The sequence below is a fragment of the Kogia breviceps genome, chromosome 4, assembly GCF_026419965.1.
Source record: "Kogia breviceps isolate mKogBre1 chromosome 4, mKogBre1 haplotype 1, whole genome shotgun sequence".
Taxonomy (NCBI): Eukaryota; Metazoa; Chordata; class Mammalia; order Artiodactyla; family Physeteridae; genus Kogia; species Kogia breviceps.
The window spans coordinates 169,043,495-169,063,065 of NC_081313.1; the positions used below are offsets into that span (position 1 = coordinate 169,043,495).

General features: G+C 55.4%; 1 protein-coding gene across 1 annotated transcript; it reads left to right on the forward strand.

Annotated features, from left to right (window-relative positions):
- Positions 1–526: 526 nt before the first annotated feature.
- On the forward strand, positions 527–19,571 carry RAB8A (RAB8A, member RAS oncogene family). The gene is made up of 8 exons (XM_059063124.2): positions 527–1,065; positions 5,765–5,825; positions 7,711–7,771; positions 11,877–11,954; positions 13,432–13,521; positions 14,100–14,165; positions 15,689–15,739; positions 18,217–19,571. Exons 1-8 carry the CDS (start codon positions 942–944, stop codon positions 18,307–18,309), a joined length of 624 nt encoding a protein of 207 aa, XP_058919107.1. The 5' UTR covers positions 527–941; the 3' UTR covers positions 18,310–19,571.

The window sequence follows — 19,571 nt, forward strand, 5'->3', positions numbered from 1 at the left end:
CATGTATTTTTTATAAGTGCTAACAACACTTGCGGTAACAGAACCAACACTCGTAAGTATTCCCTATAATTCTGAATGTGCTAACTCCCTCGGCAGGTTCCGAGGCCCCCGGGGCGCGCTCAAAGGGCTGAGGCGGACGAGGCTCCGGGGTAAGACCCGGACAACCTGTAAATAGGTTCGAGTGCCCTGCAGGGGGGTCCTGCGGGCCTCAGTACATAGCTTGGTGGCTGGGGCCTGGCAATCTCTAGGTAGGTCCCCTGGCCAGCGCCGAGGTCCCGCAGCACGTCTCGAGGGGACCTCGCTTCGACTATGACGGCGCCCCTATTCTCCTTTTCTCTTTGGTTCCCCCTGGCCGGACGCGGAGACCTCTAGACGGTACCAACACAACCACGGCGTCTTCCCGCGCTCGTCCTGGTACCAACTGAGGCTGCGCAGGCCTTGAAGGGCGGGAGCCACAGACCCCACGCGCGTGCGCCCTCTGCTGGCACCCAATGGTCTTCCCGGCGCGCGTGCGTACGCGCCCCAGACCCCGCCCCCGGATTGAGGGCGCGCGGAGCCGTTGGCCAAGCTCCCCGCCCTCCCCCTCCCATCGGGGGGAGGGGCCGCCCCAGAGTGGAGGGCAGAGGAGGGGACACGGGCTGCCCCGCCTCTGCCCTGTCCCCATTTGAAGCCCCTCTACTCCTCACCGCTGGCCAATCGCAGTCCGCCCTGTTCTGAGCGCCGGCCAATGAGCGGCACGCTCGGACCGCTTCCGGCTCCGTGCCCCGCTCGCCCCTTCCCCACGTCTTCCCAAGACAGGCGGGGCACGGGGGCGGGCGTCGGCCGCGGTGACGCGCGTCGGGCCGGGAGCCAATGGCGGGGGTGGGATCGGCGCTGATGGACGGGCCCAGGGGCCAGTGGCGAGGCGCTGGCAGCACTTCCCGTCGGGGAGAGAGTGTAATATGGCGAAGACCTACGATTACCTGTTCAAGCTGCTGCTGATCGGGGACTCGGGGGTGGGGAAGACCTGTGTCCTGTTCCGCTTCTCCGAGGACGCCTTCAACTCCACTTTCATCTCCACCATAGGTAGCAGGGCCGGGGAACGGCCGGGGGCGCGGGAGGCCCGGGCCGGGCGCGCCCCTGAGGGGCTGGGGTTGAGGGAGCGGCCGGGCCGGATGGGGAAAAGAGCAGAGGGTCGAGGGAGCCGGAGGGGAAAAGAGCAGTCGCCTGCACCGCCGTTTGGCGGTTCCCGGGCCATGGGCGGGGTGGGCACCAGGTGCCCATTTCGCAGATGGGGAGGCTGAGGCGCCAACCCTCAATCTGCTCAGGGAGCGTATGGCTTGGAGGAGGTCTTGGCGCCCGTCATTTTGTTCTGTCCTCGCAGCATACCTTGAAGCAGTTCTTTGGGGTCCTCGTCTTACAGAAGTGGAAACTGAGGCACGGAGAGTTGTCCATGGGGAAAGGACAGTGACAAGTGACATCTGATCTTATTGGGCATTTACCGTGTGCCAGGCGCTTTATGTGCATTCCCACACTTTCCAGTCCTCTGTGTCAGGTGCTGTTATGAGTTCGTTTCACAGTGGAGGAATTTGAGGCTCAGGGAGGATACTGGACTTTCCCAAGATCACTCGGTCTGCAGGTGGCAAGGATGGTATTTGTACCTGGGTGTGTCTGACCCAAAACTCAAGGCTCAACCATCCCAGAGAGATGCGAGCACAGCTGATCCACTTCGAAGCCAGGACTCCAACCCAGACCTCTCCTGCTCTTTCCTCTGGAATCTTCAGGGGTTGAGCCCCTCTCCCTGACCCTGTTTCCCCCATGAATGAATTTCTTCTGGAAGGAATGGTGAGAGGGAGTCCAGACACTTCCCCTAAGCAGATTTCCATCTCATTCAAGGGTGACAGAAATGGCGAGTGACAGCTGCCTGCCATGGGACCTGTCATCCGGAGGAGATGCCAGATAGAAGCTTCAGTGAGAAACCAAAATCAGCGGCTGCCACAGACAGCCCTGACTTCCCTATCGCTAGGCCCAGGACACCGGTTGTCACTTTGCAGAACAGCCTTTCCTGCAGGGCCAGCCCACACTGTGGTTGAGCAGAATTGGCTTGTTGCTTCCCAGTTCTGACATCCACAAAAGTGGAGCTGACTTCTTCCCACACCACAAAAACAGCATTACCCACGTGAAAAGTTTGACCTGGAGGTAACACCCATCAAGCAGAGTGGCCTATAAGCTACGCAGTCTTGCTCTGGAGTGGGGAAGCAGGAGAATGGTCCCCAAGCCCAGGAGCTGGAAGAAACCTAGGGAATGGGCTCTGCTTTACCCCTGTGTACCTTATCTTCCTAAAGCCCACAATGAGCTGCTGATTCCATCCTTGCCATCCTCCTGGAGCTGCACTTTGCAAGACACTTAGCTGCCAGATGTAAAGAGAATTGGACTGGAAATCATCATGTCTGGGTTCCAGCTGCTGTTTGCCCTTGAACAAGCACTTCGCCTCTCCGAGCCCTGTTTCTTCAGCTTAGGAGTGGTGTTCTTGGCTTTGGCCATCGCCTGGATGGTGGAGGATCAGAACTGTACAATGAATAGGGGGTTGTCACCACTGCCAGAGACCATGGAGAGGAAGCAGAATGTCTCTTGCAATGACCGCATCCTTCCCCTAGGCACATGTCTTTCTGATTCCTCCCCTTCCCTAACTCCAAGGTCAAACTTTGGGATAGCCCATGCGTCCCCACCAATCAGGAAGTGATATTAAGTGGTATTAACTCCTGGTAGACTATGGCTCACTCTCAACCCAGACCTCAGTTTCCCAGGGTCAGAACATTCCTAGTGAGATCAATTCGGGGGTTGAGTGGTTTATCTGTTTTTTAATTCTTGACCAGAAAACCCAGTCTAGTCCTTTAGGGCTCTGAGGAGGCCAGCCTCCACTTGCAGATGAGGATGTAACTTGGGCAAGGTCGTCTAAGGAGGTGGGCGTGGCACTCGAACCCAGGTTCCCTCCCTCCCACCCCCGGATTCTCATTACATTTGTAGCCTTCTTGGAGGCCTTTGTCTTCTAGGAAAGTTTAATTCCCCCTGACCTTGAAGTTATGGCCTCATGACTCTTAGGCCTTGTAAAGTTTACACTTCCTAATTAAATTTGGTGTGTTAATAAAACCCAGGAGGAAAATAGAACAGAGTGATGCTTTGGGTTCTGTGGACTGAACAGTGCTTCTTGATTTCATATGTCCTGTGCATCTGTGAGAGGAGCGGGGTATGTTTTAGGAAGAGTTAGCACTGAGTGGCTTAGTCCTGAAATACAACGTGATGCATAGAGGTGATTCTGTATTGGCACTGAGTGTATGTATCTCTATTTTCTGTATAGATCAGGAATTAAGTGGCTGTTCACTGCCTGCCCAGGTAACATTTTGCCAAAGGCTATTCTCATAAGCTCCGTCAGTCGATCATTTGTGGTGTGAACTTGGTCCCGTGCCTCCTGGAATTGGCTCTCCCCAGCCTGGCTCAGCCCCCAGCTCCTCCTCAGGGCCCCATTCATTCATTCCTTCAGAGAAGTGGTTGATGTACGTGAAAGTGCTTTCTTGGTAAACTGTGCGGCACCACGTAGATCCCGTTGCTCTTTATTTTTTCATCCAGCCATCTTTCTCCAGTGCCTGCTGTGCACCAGGCATCCGCCTCGGTGCAGGGGCTGCAGAGATGACTGGGATGAATCAGAGGGAAGCAGAACTGTAACAAGGCCTGTAGTCAAAGTGTGTGTGCAGGACGGGGTGATCGGCTTCTAGCAGATATGTACTCAGCCCCTGCCGTGCGTTCACGGAGATGCAATCATGAATAAGACGTGTGAGCCCCTGCCCTCCTGGAGCTTATGTTCTAGGAGACAAAACTCAAATACAGGCTTATATTCCCTGTGGTCCCCAGGACAGCTCCTGAGGTGGGCAGGGATGGAATTAGCATCCCCATGCCATGTTCTGAGGGGCTCAAGCCCGGCCTCAGTCTCAGGGCTTCACAGGCAGAGATTTAGAACCAAGTCCTGGGGGCAAAGGCTGGACTTGGCTGTTACCCCTCCACGCAGGCCATTCCAGTTGGCAAGTTTTGCTCCCATTTGCATAGAGCAAATAAGCAAACAACGTCAGGGATAGTGCGTGAAGAATATGCAGCAGGTGAGGGGAGAGAGGATGGTTAGGAAGGCTCCCCTGAGGAGGTGACTTGAACAGAGACCTGAGTGAAGGGAGAGGGGAGCCAGATGGCCATGGAATGAAAGAACATTCCAGGAGGGGAAAGAGCAAGCGTAAAAGCCTGAGGCTGGAACACTGTTGGGCATTGTGGCCGGAGGGGAGGGCAAGAGCCATGGGTGCTGAGGTGACAAGGTTAGGAGCACTCAGGAAACTGTTTTCACTGTATTCCGGGGCCAGGAGGCGGTGGAAAGGTTTTTAACCGTTTAACAGTTTTATTGTTGGGAATTCCCAGGCGGCCTCGCGGTTAGGATTCCAGGCTTTCACTGCTGTGGCCCAGGTTCAATCCCTGGTCAGGGAACTAAGATCCCAAAGCCACGTGGCGCAGACCAAAAAAAAAATTACAAAAAAAAACCCCAAAACAGTTTTATTGACATATATTTCAACTCAGACATTGTACATTTAAAGTATACAAGTCAGTGGCTTCAGGTATATTCACAGAGTTGTGCAGCCATCGCCACAGTCAGTTCTAGAGCATTTTCATTATGACAAAAAGACACTCCACACCCCTTGGTCAATCTCATTCATCTCCTCATCTCATATCCACGCCCCCCTCTCGCCTCCCCCCGCCTCCCCCCAGCAACCACTAATCTCTTTTCTGTCTCTCTGGATTTGCCATTCTGGATATTTCATATGAATAGAATTTACATACTGTGTGACCTTTCACGTCTGGCTTCTCTCACTCAGCATTATATTTTTGAGATTCATCCACGTTGTAGCATGTGGCAGTGCTTCATCCATTTTTATGGCTGAGTAATATTCCACTGTAGGGAAAGACCACATCTTGTTTATTCATTCTTCTGTTGGTGAACACACTGGACGGTTTGGAGCAGAGCTTAGCTTAGTGACATGGTTGAGTGTGTGTTTTGGAAGCTGGGGAGGGGATTGAGGGGACAACGGTGGGAGCCTGGGGAGCATCCGAGGAGGCAGAGAGCACCCTGGTCCTGGGGAAAGGGGACTAAAGCCAGAGGGTGGGAGAGAAGGAGGGCAGGGTCAGGAAGGCTTCTTGGGAGGTGACCTTCCAGCAGGTCTTAAAGGAGAAGTGTGCCAGGCTGACAGGCGGGCAGGGCAGGGACCACCCACAGAGAAGGAACAGCACGTGTAAAGACTAGAGGCCCACCTGCCTCAGGTACATCTTGGGGCCCAGCATCCCGTGTGCTTGGAAGGCCAGGTGCGGGTGGCGGGAAGCGTGGGGCTCTGGCCGGAAAAAGGCTGTGGAGCCTACTTCACGAGGCTGCCTCCCCGGAAAGGGAGGAGAGCACAGCTTTGGCACCTGAGCTATCTGGGTTTGCCCGCCAGCTCTGCCCCTCACCGGCTTCACTCTGTGCAGCTCCTTTCTGCCCTCTGAGCCTCAGCCTCCCCTTCTGTGAGAGGAGAAAGTTCCCTGGGTGCCTGCAGGTTTGTTTGCGGGATTCCGAGATTCCCGCGTGCCCGGCAGGTGCTCCAGAAACCATGACAGCTGATACCTGCACAGGTTGTCAGCACCTGCCTGTCCTAGACACAGCTTGGGAAATGGACTGACACTGATGTACCTTTCTTTTTTTTTCTTTTCTTTTTTTCAGGAATTGACTTTAAAATTAGGACCATAGAGCTCGATGGCAAGAGAATTAAACTACAGATATGGTAAGAGTCCTTTCCTTCATCAGCCCCTCACCCAGCGAGTGCTTTGAGCCCGAAGCCCCTGGTGCCCCGTCCCCCTCCCTATGACCACAGCCTCCATCTCTCTGTGCCCAGCCCGGACATGTCGGGCTTTCTTCAGAAGCCCCAGCAGCGGTGCTCTGCTGGCTGCTGGGGCTTAGAGTCTGTGTCAGCCCCTTCTAAGGACATAGCTACCAGTCCCAGTTCCAGTGTGGGCACAATCTGGGCCTGGGCTTCAGAGCCACCTGCTCCCATTGAACTTGGAGAGAGCCCTCCTGGTGGCGGTGAAGGCTGCCAGGATAGCAAGATACCACAGCCCGACATTTCCTTCTAAGCCTATCAGCTCACTGAAGAAGGCCTGACATCGCTTCCTCTTTTGTCTCCTGGGGACGCCCAGGCCTCACTTCCTAATACAGAGACCTGAAATCCCAGAACTGAAAATAAGCTGAGGCCAGGCCCAACAGTGAGACCTGTTTCTGTTCTGCTCAGCTGGGGCTGACTTCCCATGCTACATAAAATCGGAATTTGTGAGTCCCCGTCACGGATGGTGACTCTGGTCTGCAGCCCACTGCGCTAGGAAGGCTGGGCTCAGATGGTCAGAAGTTAGGAGAGTCCTACCCTGCAGCCACATCACTTGCAGGGAAGCACGAACCCTGAGCAAAAGAGAGAGAAGTCACATTTGGGAGAGTGCCTCAGTCCTTCCGGTCCAGGCACGTGCCTGTGGGTGGGAGGGGTGCCGTGAGATGGACTGTGAAGCCTCCCTCCCAGCAGCTTGTCTCCCCAACTCAAGTCTCAGAGCCTGAACACAGCCCCGCCTGCCCAGCAGGTCCCCTTGACTTCAGTGGTATCCACCTCTGAACCTGGCCTCAGAATCGAAATCTGGGTGTGGCCTAACCAATCCTACTGAGCTCCGGCGGCAGCAGCCGGTCTCTGGCCGCCTCGTAAGTTACAGGGCCGTAGAAGTACCTCTATTTACAACACGTTGGCTCCCCAGCAGTCTCAGTGCCTAAGTCCAAAGTGACACTGTACCAGCAAGCAGAAGTTCTGATTTATTTTCCTCCTGTCCTCCTGTTTCTGCTCTTAGCAGTCGCAGTGGGGTTAATGACTCTCTTAAAATTCTTCTAGAACAGTCATAAAGTAACTGATCATAACCACTAACATCACCTGCTATTGGCGGCAGAAAGTCAACTTAGCCCCAAATGAGGTGTGTCTGTACAGTCCAGACGTGCAGAGCCCTGCACAGGGTGAGGTGCAGGGTCAGAGGAGGAGCCCTGGGCCCGGAGACAGAAGATGTGGTCTTGCCCTCGCTCTGCCACTGACCAGTTGTCACCTTTAAACCAAACACTGAATACCCTCCGTGCCAGGAGCTGGGCTAGGCATGGGTGCGTCTTACCCAGGTATCTCCACCGTACCCACGAGGAAGGACTTTCCCCCGACCTCCACCAGGATGGCGAGCGTGGAAGTGCTTCCTAAGCCCCGCTGAGCTCGACCAGCTCAGCCCACCAGCAAGGGCTGTGTTCCCGTGCCACGTGACCAGCCTCCTCCACATACGTGGCCCCAGATTTTCACAAATAATAACATCCAACATTGGCTCTTCTGTGGCCCAGAAACTCTGGGGGAAATCCCCAGGACGACAAGATGTAGCAGAGGAGTCATTCTGCCACATCCCCAGCCAGGAGACATCAGACACCTGCCCAAGCCACAGTTCCCTTCTCTGTAATAATGGGGGGCTGCCCCACAGCAGGACGATGAATCAGGAGATGACCCATGAGAAAGCTGGGCGTCCATACTGGGTAAATGCCCCTCATTCTCACTGTGACGATTGTTCTCTTTCTGTGTCGCTAATATCCCTTTTTCTCCTCATCGTTAGGGACACAGCTGGTCAGGAACGGTTTCGGACGATCACAACGGCCTACTACAGAGGCGCCATGGTATGGATTGGTTTGGCGTGGCGGGGGTTGTCTTTTTTTTTTTTTTTAAGTCAAAATGAACATCAGTGCCTTGGATACCAAAATCTGGTTGTTTCTGAGGAGCCCGTGCTCTGGCTTCTCAGGGGTCCTTGGTCCCAGGTTAGTTTCAGGAAAAGGCTGTGTGCCCCACCTCTGCCCCCTCGTCCTCCATACCCTCCCCTTCTGGCTCCAGAAACAATGCAGGGTTCAAGGAAACCTAATTCTCTGGGAATGAAGAAAGACACAGGAAGCCGGTTCTTCCAGGTGAGGTCAGAGAAATCAGAGCCAGCATGCCCCAACACTTAGGAGCGCTCACGTGGCCCGTGTCAGACCCTGTGGAACTTGCTACTGAAAACTTGAAGATCATCTAGGAGCTGACTTGCTCAGGGCTTGTTGGCCGCTAACATCTGTTGCCTGTGCCTGAGGAGGGGTTATGTGATAGGAAGACTCGTTCATCATCCCTCAAGTGTTTTTGGTTTTTTTTATAAATTTATTTATTTTACTTATTTATTTTTGGCTATGTTGGGTCTTTGTTGCTGCGCATGGGCTTTCTCTAGTTGTGGCGAGCAGGAGCTACTCTTCGTTGTGGTGCGCGGGCTTCTCATTGTGGTGGCTTCTCTTGCAGAGCATGTGCTCTCGGTGCACGGGCTTCAGTAGTTGTGGCTCATGGGCTTAATAGTTGTGGCTCGCAGGCTCAGAAGTTGTGGCTCTCGGGCTCCAGAGCACAGGCTCAGTAGTTGTGGTGCACGGGCTTAGTTGCTCCGCAGCATGTGGGATCTCCCCAGACCAGGACTCGAACCTGTGTCCGCTGCACTGGCAGGCGGATTCTTAACCACTGCACCACCAGGGAAGCCCATCCCTCAAATATTTTTACCGAGCACCTTCTCCAGGCCAGGCCCGAACTAGATGCAGAGGGCAACCTGGATTGGGCCAGAGTCCTGTCCTCGAGAGCCCTGAGCTGGTCATGCACCTGCGAGGGGTAGACAAAGTGGGATTCTTGGGGGCCACGGGGAGTGGGAGGCAGATCCTCAGGACCTCGTTAAGCCCCCTGGGTCACACTCAGAGCTCGGTCTCCTTACTTGGAAAGTGGAACAGAGAACAGGAGTATGCTCCTGGCAGCTGTGAGGATAGATGGCCAGCTCCCCATTTCCAGCTCCCACTGCACCCCATCCTTTCCATGATGCACCCCATCAATCAGCTATAGACCTGTTTCCTCCACTAGGCCATAAGCTCCAGGAGGGCTGGGCCACCTCTTGGTCCCTGCCACATGCACGGTGCCTGGGACCATGCTGAGTATGCGGTAGGAGCTCAGGAAATACTGGGGGACGGCAGAAATGAATAGACGCATTAAGTATTTAGAGCATCCCACACAGCGTCTGAACATAATAGAAACTCAATCATGTGGGTTGCAACCTTAGTGCTCCTCATTAAAATTAATTTACTAATTTTCCCCTCACCTTGCTTTGCTCTGGTGGGGCAGGGGGCCTTGGGGCACTGGGGTCCTGGGGGAGCTTCTGCTGTACGGCCTCAGGTAGGCCCCTCTCTGGAATTAGCATCCCCATACCCCTCTCTGGGTTGAAATAGCACCCCCTGCCCCATTCACCAAGCCCTTCCCTCCAGCAGGCAGTGAGTGGCCCCAGGTCTTGGCCATAAACCCCTGAGTGTGGGTGCCATATTATCCCCATTTTACAGATGAGGAGCCTGAGGCTCAGCACCATTCCAGGCCCTGCTTAAATTCACAGAGAGGGTAAATGTCTGGGCTGGTAGTGGCTGGCCCTTTCCAGCCCCCACATCTCAGCCAGTCCCTGACGAGGCTGGACTGAGCCATCTGTAAGACCTTGTCCAGCTCCAAGATGATTGTGTCCTAGACCTGCGCTAACCTGTACAGAAGCCTCTGGCTGTGTGTGGCTATTTGAATCTAAATCAGTAAAAGTAGGAAATCCAGCCCCTCAGTCGCACTGGCTGCATTTCAGGTGCCCTGGAGCCATGTGCAGCCAGCAGAGACCATACAGGACAGCACAGAGAACATTGGCAACGTTGCAACCCCGTCATCATCTTTGTCCTTGTGGCAGTGGACCCTTGGGTCCCAGATTTGGGGAACATGGGATGTCTGGTGTCCTGTTGTGAGCGTGCAAACAGATATGGGGAGCTGTGCCCAGACTGGGGCCAGGAAAATGGTTACTTGGAGCCCCAAGGGGAGCTTCACGGAGAACCTGGAATAGGGTAACACTATGTTTTCCAGGGACTTCTGCTCTTTCCTGATAGCTCTATTCACTGCCCCCGACACCACATAGGTAAAAATCTGGGACCTTGGAATCTTGCATACATGGTGCCAGCTTAGTGGCAGTGGTGGCAGAATCCTGGGCCATCAAAAGGGCCGGTCCCTGGATAAAGGGGCAAAAAGCCCTCAGAGCCCTGTGGCATATCTTGCCCCTGACAATGAGAGGCCAGCTGCTGCGCAGAGACCCCAGTGATGCTCCACTCACAGAGTCCATCCACCAGTGTCTTTACTCACTCTGGCCTTGGCTGGAGTATGTCACACATCACAGCCACTAAAACTCCTCCAGGTCCTCCCGTGAACAGTCTCTATTCAGTCTCCCCAAGAGACCACTGAAATGAGGGTTCCCAGATGGCATTTTTTAGGGGTTGTGGCTGTAGCAGGCTCTAAGGCCGCTGTATGTATCCTCCAAGGTCACAGCGGGGATTTGGAATTGCAGCGGCTCGCTTACACTGTCTGTGTGGTTTTGTCACACACCCTCGCCCCTGTGGTTATCCGCCTAGCACGCAGGTCCCGAGTTCTTCCTCTGCAAGTTCAGGCAGCCTCGGAGACATCTTGGCCAGCACCAGAGCTTGTGGACGGAGGGCCAGGCCCTTGGAGCGGGTAGAGTGAGGGAATGGAGTGAGCCAGGCCTGGGCAGGACAGCTGGGGCCTTGGAACCCCGGGGCTGAGCCGCACGGGGGCTGGCAATAGTATTGCTGCAGGCTGGCTCACCACGCGCGCCCTGCGAGGGTGTCCAGGGCAACGAGGGGACTGTCGCAGGGTGGCCCTGAGCGTTGCTTGATCCTGATGAGGACCCAGGGAGATTTCTAATGGGAGCCAGTGCCATCAGCTCCTTTAGAGCTGGGCTATAATCTTAAAGGTCACCTCTTTCTGCACCTCAGTTTCCCCTTTTATCAAGTGGGGATATTTGCCTTTCTCCTCGGCAGTGGCGAGATTGTGGGCTCAAGCAGAGACGGGTTCACTCTGCAGCTATTTCAGAACCCATGGACCGTCTCCCAGCTGCTCACGCATTGGTTATGGAATCACAGAGGCCTCAGCATTGCCTGCCCCAGTGCTTGAAGCCAGCCCCGACTCTGGTGGGGTTGTTGGAAGGCACGTGGACATTAGGGTCTGTCCCCCTGGCTTAGACCCCAGTTGTGTCCTTTACTCTGTCTCGTGTGACTGGGGACAGGGACCTAGCCCCCCACCCCCCAGCCTCAGGTTCCCCATTCTCACAGTGCAGACAGTGGGAACACCCGACCCAAGCCTGTGAGGCTCAGGGAGACCCAGTTGCAGTACCTGGCTCATGGTAGCCACCAGATGAGGGGTGAAGCTGGGGTGACCAGTGGAGGTGGCCCTGGCTGAGCCCAGGAGATGACTCAGGGCAGGGTGGGGGGCGAGTAAGGGTGTGGAAGAGACTGAGCATAGCCAAGGGTTGGCAAGAGGGGGAGCCCGGTGGGCATCGGGGCCATGGAATACAGCCTGTAGAGCAGGGGGCTGCAGAATGCGAGGCTGAGAGGTTGGCCACGGGGACCTCGCTGGCTGCCGAGACACACGGGCCGTACTTATCCTGCTAGTAGTGGGGAAACAGCAGGGCTCCTTTGTAAGCACAGGTGTGGTAGGGTCTGGTCTGCGGGGTGAAGGGTCACATCAGTGGTCGAGGAGCAGGGGACTGGAGCCTGGGACACCAGAGAGAGACTAGTGGTGGAGCCCAGCAGAAGGAAGGGTCCCGGGGATGGTGTCCTGTCGGGGTCCCTGCTGGCCCCCCACCTCAGAGTGCTCGCGGCTTGTCCAGAGCACGTGTCTCTGTCTCCCTCTGCTTATTAGGGCATCATGCTGGTCTACGACATCACCAACGAGAAGTCCTTCGACAACATCCGGAACTGGATTCGGAACATTGAGGAGGTAAGGCTTGGGGACCCCTCCCATGCACAGGAACCTCCCACGTATCCTTTCCTCAGCCCTCACCCCGGAGCTTCCTGGTTTACACATGAGATCACTGAGCCTAGAGGCACCTAGGAGTAACTCGCTGGGAACAGAGTCAGGGAGACAGAAACCCACGCAGTCAACCCTGGAGAACACGCTGGCCCGGCCTCATCACAGAGCAACCCCGAGAGCCCATTTCCCCAGCCGGGCTGTCAGGTTTGGGCGACATTGAGGTCAAGGAAGGAGGATATCCAGTCACTGTGAGCATTTGGTGCTTTCTAGAGAAGAAAGGTTCTAGAGTCGGCATGACCTTTGTATCTGGTGGGTGTGGTGAGGGCGTGTGTCAGGTTGGACTGTGAACTGCAGCGGAGCAGGGTTTGAGCTGGTATGAGCTCTCTGTGCCCGGGCTCAGGCCAGCAGCAGCAGCTGCCTGTGGAAGGAGACCTTGAACCCCGAGGGAAGAGAAGGCGGCCAGCGCCGCCTCCCTGTCCCAAAGCCAGTGTCGTCACCTCCCCGCTCTCCACAGAGCTTACCCTCACCCCCAGAGCCTCCCTGGACAAAGTGCTTGTGCCTTGTGATGACCCACCAGGTGGGGTTCGGGTCTGAGAACTTTACCCATCCATGAAGACATGGCAGAAGGTCGCATCCCAGCCAGCACCTGTGGGCAGTTGCACTGGGCCACCTCCCGATGACCCCGTATTTCCTGGCAGGAGGCTGTGCCTGGCCTGAGGAGGGAGTCCTCACACTGGTCTCTGTGGAGTTTTTGTGTTCTGGCCGGTAGGCGAGAGCCTTCTAGTTAGTAGAAAGTTAGGGAGCAGAGGAGTGCGTTTCCCTGAGACCAGATCTGAGCTGCAGCAAGAAGGGCATTTCTGATGGTCCAGTCCTTCAGGAAGTGAGGCCCACTGGGTTGGAATGTGGGGGCGGGTTGGAGGAAGGGACCATTTTCAGGCGTGAAGGCAGAATTAAGGGAACGCCAGGGGATGGCAAAGCACAAAGGGCTGGTGGCGGCCGAGGTCTGTGCCCGCCCCCGGCACAGCCTGTTTCTGGAGCCCAGAACAGCAGCTGGGGTCTCCAGCAGAGGGGCCGGGGAAGGAGGGAGGCGAGCAGGGGTCAATACCTCAGCCTCACTTGCCTCCCATAGGCCAGACCTGGCCGGGAGTCCGAGGACAGCCATGGTAGCCTAGTTGGCGTGGCCCATAGAGAAGTTGTCCTTGGCAGCCAGAAGGCGTGCACTTGGTCAGGGTAGCAGCCAGAACCCTGAACTCCGTCCTGGCACTGGCTCAGTGACATAGGACAGGCCTCTCAGCCTCTCTGAGCTTCAGTTTGTCATCTGTGCAGCAGGGTGTGCCTAGCAGTCCTGACCCCATCACTCTGATCTTGGGGGATGGGCTGCCGGTTGGTTGGTAGTCCGGTCTGACCTTACCTCTCACCTCCACCATCTGCCCCTCCCCTCCAGCATGCCTCTGCAGACGTCGAAAAGATGATACTTGGGAACAAGTGCGACGTGAACGACAAGAGACAAGTTTCCAAGGAACGGGGAGAAAAGGTAGGTATGGTGGCCGGCTTGGGCCTGGCACTGCCAGACACCTTAGGGCAGAGGGACCTCAGCGTCTGGGGTTCCCTGCATGGAGGCCAGCCCTGCCCTGCCCCCGAGGGCCCCCCGATTGCTCACTGATGGCGGGGCGGGGCTTTCGGGGAGACTCCCTTACAATCTTCTTGAGCATAAGATGACCCATCTTCTGGGATCCAGGGCTTGGCTGGGCACGCAGATGAGTCAGTTGTCCCAGTGGGGCACATGCCATGGGAAGGGAAGGTGGAAAGCACACGCCCAGCTGGGCTTCAGGCTAAAGACCGAAAGCAGCGAGGGCTTCTGGGTGTGCTCTGCTTGCTACCACACAGCATCTCGTGGGACCTGTCGAGGCCACAGTGGGCAGAGAACAGAGCCATGGTTTGAGCCAGACCCCCTCCACACTCCTGCCAGGGACATTCACCACCTGCTCTCCACTGGTGGCTTGAGGGAGCAGGCCCCACTCTGTCTGTCTCGGCCCCCCTCAGGGCACTGTGCAGAGGTCTGGGTGGGTACCTGGTGGCTGATGTTCGCATGTTTTTCTCCCTCCCTTGCAGCTGGCCCTGGACTATGGAATCAAGTTTATGGAGACCAGCGCGAAGGCCAACATCAACGTGGAGAACGTGAGTCCCGGGCCCACAGCACCAGCCTATTAGGGCTAAGGGTCGGACTGCACCCTCCAGGGAGGCTCTGTCACAGGGACTGGTCACAGCTTCAGCTGCCTCTTAAACAGACGGCTGAGAGGCACTTCTTGGGCAGCAACGTGTGCCAGGCCTCTTGCAAGGCCCAGGGGGCCTGGGGGAACCGCCCCCATTTTCTGACATCAGCCGGTGCCAGCCCCAGCTGGGCACCTAGAACATGATCTCACTGGCTCTTGTGCAGCCCTGGGGAGCAGGCGCAGTTTTGCAGGTGGGGAAACCGAGGCTCAGAGAGTCTCTGTGCTGGCTGGCGCCCAGTCCTGCCTCCGGGTTTGTGCTTTCGTTCACACCAGCCACACAGACAGGGTCAGAGGCCCATACAGAGTAGGGCACCCTGACCGAGCCTTGGCCCAGGCCTCCTTCTACTGTCCACCGGCAACGCCAGCCCTGCAGCTCACCTGCCTCTCCTCCGTTCCGCCACTCCCATGATCTTTCCAAAATGGACCTTCCACGCCACTCCCAACCTCAGCCCCTGCGAGAGGCACGGAAGGCCCTCCCTAGCTGGCCCCAGTTTGTGCCGCCCACAGCTCAGGCCTCGCCCACCACTCTCCGTCCCTGGCCGACTGTGCCTCACCTTCCTCCAGGCCTTTGCCGCAGTCCCCACACCCCCATCTTCCCATCAGGGACTAGCCCATGTGGCCTCTTCCCGAGGAGGCCTCTGCTGATCCCCAGGCCCGGAGGCCCACAACTTTAGGCATCCCCAGCACCCCGAGACGCCCTCCGCGACAGAACTTTCCACATCACATGGGTGTTTGCTAAGACTCTGCTTCTCGCCGAACCAGGAGCCCCTCGACTGCAAATGCTGAGGCCAGCTCATCTCTGTATAAGGCCTGGAGCAGGGTTGGTGCCAGAGTGGGGTTTATTATAAGTGTTGTCCAGGTGGGGGAAGGGAAGAAACGGTCAGGAACCTGTAACAGAGGCAGCAGCCTGGGGTCAGGCCTTCGCCAACCCTTGGAAGATGAACCTTTCACCCTACCTACCAGGCCTTCTTACTGGGCGAGGACCCAGAATGAAGCTCATTTGGCCAAGGAGCCACTTGTCTTTCTGCCCTGCCCCTGACGGTTAGAAGCGGGGTAAAGTGGGCAGATAGAGCACAGGGGTCAGGGACGGAGATCTCGATCAGTCAGTTAGCCACTGAGTGCCTTGAGACAAGCAGCTTGGGTCCCCACTCTCCAAGCCTCAGCTTCCTCTCTGACCAGCCAAGGGTGATCCCACCTTCCAGGGTCATTGGTTTAGGGGAAGTGACAGTCCAGGTGGGTGGGGGTATCCCTGTAGGGGCAGGAGATGGGGCTGAACAGGTGAGACCCATAACCAGGTCTCTGTCCTAACACTGTTCGCCCCACTGGCCCTGCTGTTGAGCCACGCCCTCTGTGTGGCAGCGTCCAGGAGCCAGCAGGCCCCCACCTGCGTCCCACTCCTGGGCTACTAACTACATGCTTATTCCACAGGCATTTTTCACTCTCGCCAGAGACATCAAAGCAAAAATGGATAAAAAATTGGTGAGTGTGTGTCCTCCCCGGATCCCCACATGCATCCCTGTTGGAACTGGCTGGCATCGCTCTCAGTGGTGTGATGCATCCTCGGGCAGATCCTGCTTCTTAGGGCCCAGGTGCACCTAGCAGGACATCTCTAGGAAGCGGGGTAGAGTTATCAGGTGTGGTGGGGACATCCATCCTGAACATGCCTCTCAACTTCATCTTTTCTCCGTGGCCTGGAGCTGCTCAGTACCAGGCGCTGCTCACTAAGCACACAAGCTAGCTGGGGACACCGGACCCTTTCCGTCCCTCTTGGGAGCCAAGCATGCACGAAGGTAGAGGGCCTCCTACAGAAAAGCCCCCTAGGGGCTTCCCTGGTGACGGACGCAGTGGTTGAGAATCTGCCTGCTAATACAGGGGACACGGGTTCGAGCCCTGGTCTGGGAAGATCCCACAGGCCGCGGAGCAACTAGGCCCGTGAGCCACAACTACTGAGCCTGCGCGTCTGGAACCTGTGCTCCGCGACGAGAGGCCGCGATAGTGAGGGACCCACGCACCGCCATGAAGAGTAGCCCCTGCTCGCCGCAACTAGAGAAAGCCCTCGCACAGAAACGAAGACCCAACACGGCAAAAATAAAAAGAAATAAATTTTAAGAAAAGCCCCCCCAGGCAGGCCCAGAACCACGGTCCACCCCGTAACAAGGCCCCCAAGTAAGGCTCGTGTCTGACAGCTGCCGGCTTTCCATCCTAATGAGTCCAGCAGGTCGATAGCCTTTTTCTTCCTTCCAGCCCCAAATTCTGCAGGTTGTGACAACCTGCAGTGGGTGCCAGGGTCCTGAGGCCTCCAGGAGGCCCTGCCTGAATCCCTCCGCATCCACCCTTTCATTCATTTCTAGCTTTTCTGTTTACCACATGAGCAGTTTCACAGTCCCCAGCATTCAGCATAACTAGTGCTTTCTTGGTAGGGTCTGAACGCTGAACTATATTTTGGGCATGTTAGCGGTTAAACGCTGTCGTGAGTCTTGCTTCAAAGCCTCTGTTCCAGTGACCACTCTTCCTGCCAAGTGATGCTCCCTGTTGTCTGATACGAGAGCATAAAGCACTCTATTTGTGACCTGTTCTGTGTCTGTGCATATAGGACTGCGCACACTATACAAAACGCCATTCGAGTAGTTCACATCTGACTTAAAATGAGTGTCAGTTTCATAATTCTAAGATGCTGTGAATTGAATTGCAAGGCACACGATCAATTTAGTAGCAGCTGTTTAGCCAAAACAGAAAAGAGTGTGTAAACCACTGTACTTTTAGAAAAATTTTCTTACAATTGTAATTTTCTTAGAATTCTTTCCTCTTCAATATAACGTAAAATTTTGATTTTTAACCATCCTACTGACTCACTCATGCCCACCAGGAGTTACACGGAGCCTCACGGCAACACTTTCCCTGTGCTTTTGATACCGGCCTGTTGATTGCCTCCAGAATGTGCCATATCCTTGCAAGGCATAGATTGTGACGTTCACCATAATCCTTGCAGTTTCTCTTTTTTTTCTTAACTAAGTTGCAAATCACCAACAGTTAAGTTCTATTCATTTCCTACCACCTTTGTTTATGTTCAGAGTTGCAACCCCATACCACTTCTATCAGTCTTTTTTTTTTTTATGTAATTGACATAGGACATTGTGTAAATTTGGCACCGTGTAGGCATTCAGCGGTTACTGTTGAATAAATTCTGGTTTTATCTGAGAGCTGAAAGATGAGAAGGAATTAGTCAGAGAAACAGGGCTGAACCTTTCCAAACATGGTGATGTGAGAGAAAATAGGATGTTTCAGTTCCCAGGGTAGGCAGGGACCAGAACAGAGGCTTCAAATGCCGGGGGACAGCACTGATGGATTTTCAACAGGGCTTGAGTTTAGGGCTTACCTCACCTGCAACAGGGTGGAGGGCGAACTGTGGGGAAAGTTGGGGAGCCAGAGCCTTGGCACAGGGGCAGGGAGACCAGCCGGGTGAGTAAGTGGCACTGGGACCTTGAACCCAGCCCCTCCCAAACCCGAGAGAGAGTACCTTTCTGCTGCCCTCAGCTGCCCCACTGATAGGTGCCCAGCACAGATGGGTAGATGCATGGAAAGGAGGGAGGAGTGGGTGAATGGAAAGAAGGAAATAGGGAAAAAAGAGAGTGAGATGGGTAAATAAGTGGTTGGAAAGATGTTGAGAGGGTGAATGGAAAGGGGTGGATAGGTACGTGGATGAGTGATTAAAGGAATGAATTGTTGGAAGGAGTGATGGGTAGTAGATAAAAAGCAGATCTATGGGTTTGTGAAAGAGGAATTGTTAGTTGGAGGCGACAGTTGGATGGATGGGTGGATGGCTGGTTGGAAGGTGACAGATGGATACATAGGCTGGCAGTTGGTTGGTTAGTTCATTAGCTGACTGGCTGGTTGGTTAAGAGACATAGAGGTCATGTTGCTCAGCCATAACCTCGGAAAACCTCTTGTGATTTCAGGAAGGCAACAGCCCCCAGGGGAGCAACCAGGGAGTCAAAATCACACCAGACCAGCAGAAGAGGAGCAGCTTTTTCCGATGTGTTCTTCTGTGAGGAATGCCGCCTTACCCTGAGCCTCGCTCAGCCGAGCTGACTGTGCCTGTCCTGAGTGAGCCCCTCACTCAGCCGGGGCCCTCCCCCCCACCACTCCCCGCCACTCCGCGGCCACCGGGCCCGTGGCCACCAGAACACAATCGAGAAAATGTTTATTTTAGTAACTGATCTCTTTCAACTCTGGAGGTGGAAGAAGTTAAGAATCTGCTACCTTTCCTGCGACATCCACTGAATGGGTCCACGCACCGTGTAAAGCTAGAGAGAGGTGGAGCCGCAGCACGGCCGTCAGTAGCAGCCCACACGGCAGGCCTCCATCTCTGGGCCTCGACATAGCTAGAGCCCCGCCGGAAAGCCCGTCCATGTCCCCCACGACAGAAGCGAGGCCCCCAAAGGCCAGTGATAGCTCCAGGGGAGCCGGGCTCTGCACCCTGAGCAAGGCAACTCACATCAGGCCCGGGAAGCGTCTGCCCAACAAATCCAACACCCGCTTTCACCTCTTCTCTCAGTTTTTGGACAAGTGACAGAAAACGTTATCTACTCCCCGCCCGCCCGCACCGGCTCCACCCCCCCCACCCCCATGTTAACTGTCAAACCAAAGGGAAGCACAAATTAAGGAAATCCTGAGGAAAGAAGCATGGAGTGGCCTTTCCTGTTTACAGCCAGGTTTGGTCCCGTGGTCCAGCCGGGCCTTGGGCATGGCCAGTAGGTCCCTCCACAGTCCCCACCTGAGCCCCGAGGGGTCTCCGTGCATGCCACGGTGACCCCAAAATGCAATCACACACAGCCCACCCTCGATCGGGGCACCTACTCCTCTTCGTCCTCCCGCTGTCTCCAAATGGGACGTTTTTTTCTAGAGATTTTTATTTTTCCAGATCTGTAGTGTCAGGAGGTGATTCTGTCCTTGATTTCCAGCAGCAGACCCAGGTGATAGGGAACACAAGCACCACCACCCCCCCAACCTCTCGGAAATGGCTTAGAGTGCGGGGTGGCCTGCGGGGTCAACTGCAGAGCAGTCTTGGTGGGTTTTTAACTGCCATCGCTCAGTTCTGTTTAGACAGCTCTGCCTTCCCGTAGAGACTGCGGTCAGGACCAGGTAACCAGGTCGGGGGGGTGTCACCAGGGAGCCTTTCTTTTTCTTTTTTTTTGAATTAAAACCAACATACCAGCAATCATCTGCTCTCCCCTTGGTATCTCTTAACATGCTCTGTTTACATCGATAAATGCACTTAAGGAAAACAAATTAAAGCTCATTTTAAAGTTAA

Excerpts from the sequence above, each read along its gene's own strand:
- RAB8A (XM_059063124.2), top strand. The coding sequence starts at position 942 with ATGGCGAAGACCTACGATTACCTGTTCAAGCTGCTGCTGATCGGGGAC. Across the intron at positions 11,955-13,431 it reads GGATTCGGAACATTGAGGAG|CATGCCTCTGCAGACGTCGA; the intron begins GTAAGGCTTGGG and ends CCTCCCCTCCAG. Across the intron at positions 13,522-14,099 it reads CCAAGGAACGGGGAGAAAAG|CTGGCCCTGGACTATGGAAT; the intron begins GTAGGTATGGTG and ends CCTCCCTTGCAG.